We start from the raw sequence: 11,197 nt of genomic DNA, 5'->3' as shown, positions 1-11,197 counted from the left end.
AAGCCTCTTAAAGTTGATCTTTCGATTCTAAACTCTATTAGCATGATTTAATCAAACAATTGATCAGATTGCAAAGATTAATGTACAATATAAACCTAATCAACTAGAAATATCAATGAATAATCAAACTATCAATAATAATAATAAAGATTCATAATATAAACATGGATTCCCAAACCCTAGAAAGCAAACTACTCAATCATGAAATAAACAATGAAGATCAAGTCTAAGAATGAAAACATAATTAAAAGCGATAAATAAAATAAAGAGAAAAATCAATAATACCTCAAAGAGTTATATTGATGGAGCATGGAGAAAAAATAGGGTTCATGTTAGGAGAAGAGAGAAAAAGAACGTAAAAAGAAATTTGGAATAAAAAGCATGAGGAAAATAAATTAATTTCCCTTGAAATATTTATAGTTTCTATTTTCTAAATCAAATAAATATTAGAAGTCGTCAATGATTGGTCGATGGAAGATGACGTGGCAATGAAATCCGAGCACGAGCAAGTCACCCAAACGACGCACAAGGGCGTGTTGTGGGCGCAGGCACCTCGCAAGCCGAAAGATCCCTCGCTAGCCGCGAGTGATCCATCGCTGGTAGCTTGTTGTGTGCGACGACGAATTGGTGCGGGCAGCAAGGATTGGCTAAGGCATCGCTTGCTGGCTCACGAATCATCCCTTCTTGGGAGCTGTGTGCGAAACATCAAGCAACGCAAGATCCCTCGCTGGACATCGGGAGATCCCTCGTTGGGAGCAGTGTGCGAAGCATCAAGCAACGCGAGATCCCTCGCTGGACATCGAGAGATCCCTCGTTGGGGCTGTGTGCGAAGCATTAAGCAACGCGAGATCCCTCGATGGACATGGGGAGATCCCTCGCTGGGAGCTGTTGTGCGCGCGACGACAATGGTGTTGGCGCATCGGATAGTCGAATCACCTTTGTTTATGTCATAACTCTTGTTCTACAATTCCCCTAGGGACATGTGACCTACCGTTGGAAAGCACTTTAAGCCTACTTTCTAGCCCAATCAAAATCGTCTCTTCTGATATGTAGAACTTGAGATATCATCAAAAGAGTGAACGCTTGTCCGTTTTGATGCTTAGAAAATAACTTTAGCTTCATTGTTGACTTAAAATTATCCATTTATCCCTAGAGACATGTAATGATCCTCGAGTCAACATCTCATTCGTTCCTCATCCAAATCAACTCTGAACAATCCGAAAGCATCCAAGTGACCGTAAAATCACCTGAAATATTGAAGAAAACACAAACGGGGCGTAATTGAGTACGATAACCACAACTTATTCAAATGTGACCGTAAATGCAACTAAAATGAGACGAATGCCTAAAAATGTAACCTAAATGCGTCTAGAATAACCTATACAAATATGAATCATCAGCAACGCCTGTTCCGATTGCACCATAATCGGGGGGAATTTTGCTTCTAGGACAGTGTTCTATAACACGTTGCAGCTTCACATATATTTATCAAATATTCGACCCATATTTCTTTAATCATTTTCGGATTTTACAGTATCATTTCATACAAGGGGGAGTGTTAAGAACTGAACGGCATGGTATCAAAGTTAGGCCCACAACTAACTTTAACTTAAAAGGGATCCATGTGGAGGGGGAGTGGTAGTCCCATAATGATAAAAGTAGATATGAAATAATGACTTCATCTTTTAATGACAGATATGGTCCAGACTCGTATTTGACATTCTTGAATTGTCGTCTTGGATACTACACTAAGGCCCTGTTCTTTTGAACTTTTTTGCAGTTCCATTCAGTTCAGTTAAGTTATTTAATAATTCACTGGAATTAGTTAGCAATTGACTGGAGATAAACATAATAAAACACGATTTGATGATCAGCCCATACGTAGTACTTCCTGTAAATAAGAAACCAGCCTGATTGGAGCAATTACATCATCCACTAAACATCATATCTTGACTTAAGGTTTCAGCTTACTCAGTTCAGATATATCTCATCAACCTAAGAAAAGACGGTGCTTCAAAGGGATAATAAAGCAGAGTCAAGAAATCGGAAATACTCAACATCAAATCTGATCCATTTTGCCCATTTTTTTACGGAAGCAAATTGGTTCTTAGAAAATGGGATGACTTGAAAAAGACTGGAAAGAAAGGAATGGTGTTCTTGATGTGGTCTAAGGAATCAAACAAAAAGAATTCAACTTCCTAACTTAAACCAACTCTTTTCATTCACCAAAGCAGATAGACCTCATTGAGGAGACACAGATTAATGGTTACTTGTCATTTATCATATCAAGTTGTGAGTACTGATAGTTAACATATTCAAACATGAATATAAATTAAATGCCAATGTGTGTACATTTCTACAACCTACATAGGTTAAAATAAATTAGAAGAATCTTGCAGCATTCAAAACCAAATTCATATGCAACAGCAGAAGAAAAATGAGCTCCCTGCTGACAATTAGCACACAATGCAAGTTCTATACGCGTCTAAACAAATGCACTATCTTCTTAGCAATTTATCCTGAAATGCTAGATTAGACAAAATATTGAGCAGATAACACCAACACTAGACCACAATGGACAACTTTACCAACCATATATATAGAATTATAGATACTTGTGGATATTGAAAATGACTACTACTCCATAATAGGGAGTAGTATCAATGTTTTTGGAAGGATTACTTAATACGAAGTACTTAGTAGATAAATAGCCAACTGGTGAAAGTTATTACTTACAGAGTTACAGTAAAGCAGGTTCTAATCAAAGATACTGCATCAACATCTTCTTCCACCATCAAGAATCAAATCTGCAAGCTGGTCATCCACTATTCTCCGGGACCTCCAAGAATATGAAATCTGATCATTATTGTTTCTCGGCATAATTCTTGACCAGATACAAGAATATGAAGAAAAATAAGTTCAACTCATTACTCATAATAATGAAAATAGATCACCTGACTGAAAAAATTTTAAACCCAAACCAGAAGACAGGCCTGACTTTTAAGTACTCACCAAATCAACAATCCAACTTCTAAGTTTAAGCCTTCCTGAAAAGCAGGCAGCTGAAGAGTCATAGAGAGGTATTCCAGAAAATAAAATTATTTGCTAAAACATTAAAAATATTACGCATACGGCGCACATTTTACTTTGATCTTGATTGTGCACAAGAATTGTCAACTCATAAATGGCAAGAATCCTTCTCTACATACAGAGTAAATAGGTCGATCTGGAGGTCCCTAAACTTTTTCAAAAGGAGCAGTTAGGTCCCTCAAGTTTCAAAAGGAGCATTTAGGTCCCTCAAAATGGATGAAAACGCTGCTTTTTGTTTTCCGTCACTAACGGCCGTTAAAATTCAATTAAATTAAAAGGAAACTAAATAAAAGGCACTAAACGACAAAAAAATAGTTACATTTACCATTTACCAATAATTAAATAAAGGGAAATTCATTTCAGTTAGCTTTTTACAAAAATATAGCCGTTGAGGCTCTCAAAAAACAGAGTATTTAACATTCCATGCACAACAAAACAACAATAAAACACTTAAAAAACAAAATTCTTTCTTCTCCATCTTCTGCTCTGTGTTTTTTCTCTGTTGCTCCACCATAGCTGACTCTTTTCAACAAAAAGGTATTTTTCTGCCATTTTTTTTAAAATCTTAAGTTAGCTTATTTTAACAATAATTAAATATATTTAGGAAATAATTATTAAAACGTAATTTATTTGCAGAATGATGAACAGGGCTATCTCTTTGTTCAACAATGGTGATAATGAACACCCTAAGAGGTGCTACTGTGGATTCACAGTATCCATTCAAAAGGCATGGACAAAAGAAAATCCTGGAAGGAGGTTCATTGCTTGTCCAGATTATGATGTTGAAACAAACAGAAGGGGTTGCATCTTTTTTAGATGGATTGATGAACAAGAACCAACAACTTGGCAAACAATTGTCATACTAGGGTTAATGCAAGATAAACAAAGCCTTGCTGCTGAAGTTGATAGTTTTAGGACAAAACTTAGTGAAGCTAACAATTATGCAAGGAAGAGGGAGGCAGACTATGTGATGAGCAAGATGAGAAGACCTATTAGTGTGAAATGTGAAGTGTGGGTTGTAATCCTAGTGGTTCTGGTTTTTTTTTATCTGGTTTGTTTTAAGTTAAGTGGGTTAAGTGGGTAGGTAAAATGTAATGATCTGCACTAATGAAATGTAATGAAGACTTTAAATTCAATAAAATCTAACCTCATGGTCTTTTTTCTAATCTTCTAGCCATTGCAAGATCCTGCAATGCTTGGCTTGATATTGTGTGTCCTTGACTTGGTTGAGTCTGTGACAATGGGAAGTCATGTGCAGGGAAGGAGTAGATGGTTTGCTCACCCCCATGATCAGAATAGAAAGCTGCAGGAGGTCTTTGCCTCTGTGGTGTGGGGAAATGTTGTGATATAGGCTGCATTAATTAAAACAAATTAGGAACAAGTTGGCTTCAGTACAGTAAAGTAACATGTAAGAAAGAATTTGAGTCTATTGAATGACTTACAGTAGCTATTCTTTGATACCCATTTGGGTAGGTATAAATACCCACACCCCTATTGTGCATTGGTATAGCTGAACTGGTTCTTGGGTGTTGTTGCTGTGGTGTGGTCTGCTCTGCAGTAGCATGATTGTTGCTGTGTTGTTGTTGCTTAGGGGCATTCTTGCAACCCCTTTTGTTGTGGCCTATCACACCACATAAGCTGCATTCATAGAACAACCTGTTCTCTTCAGCTTACCAGATGCAGTTACCTCTCCAACACCATATCTCCTCTTTGTTTTAGGTCTTCCATTGACCTTTTTCACCTTTGGAGCCACAACAATGCTATCAGAAGTAAGCCACTCTTGAGGACCATTTAAAGGCTCTAACAAAAATTCATATGCCTTCATGTAGGTCTGTTTGCAGAAATATGCATTGACATATTGTTCTGGGTGGTCTACTTTATTCCATATAGCAACAATTGCATGTTTGCATGGAATCCCACTCACCTGTCATGCATTGCAACTGCAAGTATGTTGGTTCAGATCCACCACATACTTAACCTGTGTTGCACCTTCTCTTACTCCATAGCAAAACCCACCATCCCAGTATGTATTCCAACCCCTAGCCCAAATTTTGTATTTCTCTAACTGAATTTGGATCCTAGGACACAACATTATCTCCTTTTTCCCAATGAAATCTCTTTTCTTATGCAGTCTTTCCATCAAACCCTCTCTGATATCTTCCAACATGGTAATAATAGGCTTGTGCCTTGCACTCAAGATGTATGCATTAAACACCTCACTCATGTTGTTGTCTACACTGTCACAACAAGATAATGGAGTGTAGAATGCCCTACACCATTTCTTGTAGTTCCTTTTCAGTAGGTCTTCAGCAGCTTCATGTGAAATACCCCTCATTACTTCAATGTTTTCATTGAAGTGATTTACTGTGTTGCTTTTTGCAATAGTCCAGAATTGTTTTCTGTACTCTAAACCACCTCCAAACACTCCCCTAAAGTTACAGTACACATGCCTTGCACACACCCTACTTTCAGCTTGTGGAAACACATTTGACACAGCAGCAAGTAAACCCTTTTGTTGGTCAGACATGAATGTGTACCCTGATCCTTCACTAGTGCCTAAATCAGTAGCTAGAAGTTCTAGAAACCAACTCCATGTGTCAGTGCTCTCAACCTCACAAACAGCCCAAGCCAAAGGGAACATTTGATTGTTTCCATCCCTCCCTACTGCTACTAACAATTGACCCCCAAATGGTCCCTTTAAGAAACATCCATCAAGTGATATGAAAGGTCTGCATCCTGCCAAGAACCCTTTCCTAAGTGCCTCAAAACACAAATACAGTCTTTCAAACACATTTGCATCCAACTTCAACTTCACTGTGTTCCCTGGATTGCATCTTAGTATCTCAGCTGCATACCTTGGGAGTAATGCATACTGCTCTTTGTATTCACCAACAATGAGTGCTTGACCCCTTCTCCTAGCCCTGGCAGCCTTGTCTTCGCTCCCTTATACCCTTTTCTAACCAAATGGTTTCCTGAATATCTTGCACTCTCATGTAAGGGTTAACCTTAAACAGATTCTGGTAGTGTTCTGCAATCCAATGTGAAATCATCTTCTTAATGATAGGTGTCCTACCACAAGTGTGCTCACTGACAAATGTTTTCACTGTAAATGACCTTCTTCCTCTCTCCCATGAAACCCAAATTCTCCATTTACAACCTTTATCTTTGTGCTCACACTCTGCACAAACCCTAGTGGAATCATTTTTAGAAAATGGAATGTTTCTTCCTTTATCAATTGAATAATCTATGATTGCTTTCCTAAATGTCTTTGGATTCTCAAACTGTTGCCCAACATAAAAAGTGGCTTCTCTCTCTTCAGTTTCAGTGTTGTTTTGCTTCTGTTTCCCTCTCCCCCTCTTATGGTGTTGTGGTGCAACTAAGTAACCAACATCATCCTCATCTTCTGACTCACTAGGGTTGTCTAAGTCATTGTATCCATCAAAGTCATCCCCCAAATTCAGACCACCTTCTACTTTACTTTCTGCTAGTTTTTTCAGCATTACTAACTCCTCAAAATAAGCCTTATCCCTTCTCATATCATCAGATATCTTAGACCTAGCAGTGGCTAACTCATCATCATCCTCATCTGTACCCTCTGAATCATAATCAATTTCAGGTTGAGGCACATTTTGAGGTTGAATTTGAGGTTCAGGTTGAGGTTCAGTTTGTTTGGGTGGGAGTACTGTAAAAGGTGGTTCCACATAATCAGAATTTAAGTCAACCACATCAGTATTCAACAACTCAAGGAAGCTACCTCTCCCTCCTCCCTCTCCTCCACTCCTGTTTAGATTAAAGTTGTAGGTGGGTTTGATTTTATGTTCAATGTATATATGAATGCTTTTGTATTCAAATAGTAAAGCTAAGAAAGGGTCACAAGTACTACTATCAAAACCTAAAAACCTAACCCCATTCTTGAATTCTTTCCTAGGGTCCCAGAAATGTACTTTCTCTATATCATTATAACCTAAACTATCGACTACTTCCTTAACATATTTGCCATCTGCATTCTCATGGATATAATCAAAGACATCCACCCTCCCCCCACTATAAACCATATCACCTTGCACAACCCATTCACCACCATGATGCACATATATGCAAGGGTTCAAAGTCAAATCATCGACATCTGATCAAAGTTAAACAATATCAATTAAAAAAACAAAACTTTAAGAAATCAAACCAAACCAAATCTTGAATAACAACACAAGAGATAACAAAAGGTTAAATTGCATTCATTCATTCATCCATCATGATCATTCATTCATTTACAAAAGGGTAGGCTTCAACCCTAACATTTCAAACCTCAATCCACTATTGAGGGAGAAGCCTACGGTTAGATATAAACTACTGTCATAGCAGTGACAAATACCAATAACCAACATTTGTCACATTCACAAAAACCTAATTGCAATGACAGTAGTAATGTAATTGTCCTTGAAAATTAAAAATAAAAAAAGCTATAAACAAGCTGGATCATCATAAGCTTGACAAAAGAGGGGCCACCACCAGCGCCACCACCACCCCTGCATGGCCTCCACCACCAGCTACTCCTCCTCCTTGAAAATGAGGGGGAAGCCGTCAAAGTAGACGGTCATGTCCTTGTCCATCCAGGCGTGGAAGTCACGGCCATCATTGTCAATGATGTCCATGATCACCCACTCCCGCAGCCACGCGCGGTAGCATCCTTGAGGGTAGTGGTATGGGAGGCGGTACCGCAACTTGGCCCACCTACGCCACTGCTTGCATACCATCTGCACAGCAGCGTGCCCCTCCCAGTCCAGCTTGGTGAAGATCTGGGTGATGAGGATGTCTTGATGATGACAAAGGGGGTGTGCCTCCCTTAAAGCAAGGTCTCCTAAAGTCAAAGTAACGGCCAAAGTCAATAAAACAGTAAATAAACCATAATTATTATACGGAATCTAGATTAAAATACTTCCAAATTAAACAATAGTTTAAATAAACACCATTTTCAAGAACATGCAAGCATCAATTCGAATTAATCAAACTCTGTTTTTTATTTAAGTGAATCAAAAACAGTAAGTGAAACCCTAATTACTACAAAATCTAGTTTAAATTAATTCCAAATTAGGCAACAATTGTATAATTTAACATATTAAACACCATTTTCAAGAACATGCAAGCATCAATTCGAATTAAATATTGGAAAGTAAAAACGGACGAAACCCTAATTCCAACTTCAATTGATAAGTTATGCGAAATCAGCCCACGATTGTTTAAATTAACATATAAAACACCACAATCAAGATAATGCATGCACCAATTTTGGGAAAAAGATACTTAACAAAAAAGCCCTAATTTATCATGGCTCAACTGCAAACATTTATTGAAAATACCGACAAATTGAATGAAAATACCTTCGTCCCATCTGGAAATTCTTGTTCTTTTGGAGGTGCGACATTCCCACTTGGAATCACCAGAGCGTTTGTTGGATACACAAGAACCCATTTTTGCAGAAAACTCAGAGCAATAACTTCAAATTCTCTTAAGTGTTTGAGTAAGTAAATGGCAAAAAGACAACTGAGAGTGAAAATGGGGGGGGGGGGACATATAAATAGGAAATGAAAAGGGGGAAATAGGGTTGGGAACAGTAAAAAAAATTACCGCCAAAACATTATTAGGAAGGAACCAGAAAAAACGAGGGAAGTTGGAAGGTTTCCACGTGTACACATTGAAAAAGTAAGTTGAAAAGGCTAAGTAATTGGAAAAGGCTTCTTTTCATCAAAATCATTTGTTTTCAATCATTAATCTACGTGTATATTAATTCTCCTTTTATTTTAATAATTTTTTATATTATTATATTCATTTTAACGGTCGTTAGTGACGGAAAACAAAAAGCAGCGTTTTCCATCCATTTTGAGGGACCTAAATGCTCCTTTTGAAACTTGATGACCTAACTGCTCCTTTTGGCAAAGTTTAGGGACTTCAGTACAGTTTACTCTCTACATACATATTCGGCAGAATTAGCCAAACAGAGTACAGCAGGGGTGTGCCGCATGAAACTAGCTCCAACTTTGATTATTATACTCGGCTATCAAAATCAAAAACATTTTTACAGATGACAGCTAAAGAAACATGCTGCTTTAACCACGATATTAAATTCCAAATAAGCTATCATTAACTACGGAGTATCTATTGAATCTATTTAAGCCAAGTTAATAACCAAGTTTTAACAATATATTTGTTGCAAATTAAAGAAATAAGCAAGATTCTGATTGCTCAACTTTACAAATTAGGAGGATGAGAATAGATGAGAAAATTTAAAATATTTGTCATTGATAGCAACATTACAAAGTGAATTAACCAAACTATCACGATTTAATTCACATGATGAAACCCTCAACTACAACATCCAACACCATCCCTTATCAAAGAAAAAGAAACTAATTACGAACATCTATACTGACAATAGATACAAAGAAAATGAAACCAGAAACAAGAAATGGGGAAAACCCCAGATCCACTAACAAATTCTATGCTTTCTTGGGGGACTTGGTAGCCTTAGAAGGAGATTTGGGCTCCTTTGGAGACTTCTCTGCAACCTTCTTTGGCAACAACACTGGGTTTATGTTTGGAAGAACTCCTCCATGTGCAATGGTGACTCCGGCAAGAAGCTTTCCGAGCTCATCATCGTTTCTCACAGCTAGTAAAACATGCCTTGGGATGATTCTGGTCTTCTTGTTGTCCCTTGCAGCATTTCCAGCCAATTCCAACACCTACACAAACACAGGACAATAGAAATTAGCAATCAAATCTAATTTATTGATATCCAGGGCAAAGGCTTAAGGCAAGTGTCAATCTACAGGCAACGGATTAGCCAAATCAACCATCCATTTTTTACATTTGTAATTAAGAACGAAAATACAAGTATCATCTCAGAATCCATAAGAGATCTGCATAACAAGCCAGATTTGGAACGAATTTTCCATTTGTGAATTACAATGAATTGAGGGAAATGTCCAAATTTGTGAAAATGGCTCAAATTATGGCTGAAATTGCAAAACACGCGATTTATCGAGCGAATAAGCGCGCTAATCGCAACAAAAAAAACAAAAATTGAAACCCTAAAATTATGGATTCATGTCACGAAACATAAATCAATAACCATAAAAATCATTTGTATTCCAAAATCAAGCAACCAAAATGTAAAATCAACAACAAAAAAAACCCAAATCACAAATTCAAACCAATCCAAACCCTTACATTAAACATTCCAAATCTCGTCACCAAAGGCAAAAACCATTACAACTAACTTAATCCAAAATCGACCAACAGAAATACAACACCAAACAACCAAAACCCCCAAATCAAAACCTCCAAACTCATTCAAACGAAATTTCAAAAAGTCAAAATTAAATTAAAACAACCAAAAGAGATGGAAATTGAAGGAGTACCTCAGCAGCAAGGTACTCAAGAACAGCAGCCAAGTAAACGGGGGCACCAGTACCAACACGTTGAGCATACCTCCCTTTCTTCAAAAACCTTCCAATCCTACCAACTGGAAACTGCAATCCAGCTCTTACCGACCTTGTAACTGGCTTCTTCTTCGGACCACCTCCTTTCCTTCCTCCAGCTCCCTTCTTCCCCTTTCCTGCTGAATCCATTTTTTCTCTTACAACTCTCTCTCTCTAAACACTGGGGATTTTTTTTGTTGCAGATGAAAATGATGAAGATGAAATGTGTAAGATATTCGAGTGAGTGATCAAAATAATGCGGATTTGTTTTTATAGTAGGCTTTATTTATTTCTGGTAAATGTGTGGCCATTGGATTAGATTTGTATCGACGGATGAGGTTGGGGTTTGGTTATGATCCGTGTGCTTTTATTTGGACCAATAAGAAGCGAGTTTAGCCGAACCTTTTCTTTTTCTGGTTCTTTCTTTAATTTTTTAATTTTTTAATTAATTGAGAGAATATGTTTATCGGTTTATCTATGTGCTTTTTACCGGTCCCTACTTTTTAATTGTGTGTATTACTCCCTATATCATAAACAATGAGGTATATACATACAATAAAATAGTGTTTGCTTGGAGAATAAAAAACCCTAATATTTAAATATATTTTGGAAAGATATTAGGGATATAATGGACA

At 37.4% G+C, this 11,197-nt stretch overlaps 1 protein-coding gene and 1 long non-coding RNA gene across 2 annotated transcripts; both read right to left on the bottom strand.

Moving 5' to 3' along the window:
- Positions 1 to 924: 924 nt before the first annotated feature.
- On the bottom strand, positions 925 to 3,166 carry LOC130459541 (uncharacterized). Its single transcript, XR_008919000.1, has 3 exons — positions 3,013 to 3,166; positions 2,737 to 2,884; positions 925 to 1,247 (listed from the first exon to the last, which is right to left on the bottom strand). It is a non-coding gene; the product is annotated as an uncharacterized lncRNA (long non-coding RNA).
- A 6,189-nt stretch (positions 3,167 to 9,355) lies between these two features.
- LOC110780058 (histone H2A) lies at positions 9,356 to 10,816 on the bottom strand. Its single transcript, XM_021984490.2, has 2 exons — positions 10,503 to 10,816; positions 9,356 to 9,824 (listed from the first exon to the last, which is right to left on the bottom strand). Exons 1-2 carry the CDS (start codon positions 10,710 to 10,712, stop codon positions 9,582 to 9,584), a joined length of 453 nt encoding a protein of 150 aa, XP_021840182.1. The 5' UTR covers positions 10,713 to 10,816; the 3' UTR covers positions 9,356 to 9,581.
- Positions 10,817 to 11,197: the final 381 nt, after the last annotated feature.

This window comes from Spinacia oleracea, chromosome 4 (genome assembly GCF_020520425.1).
Source record: "Spinacia oleracea cultivar Varoflay chromosome 4, BTI_SOV_V1, whole genome shotgun sequence".
NCBI classification, from domain to species: Eukaryota; Viridiplantae; Streptophyta; class Magnoliopsida; order Caryophyllales; family Amaranthaceae; genus Spinacia; species Spinacia oleracea.
Note: the sequence above shows the minus strand (reverse complement) of the source record. Positions and strands in the feature narration are given on the sequence as shown.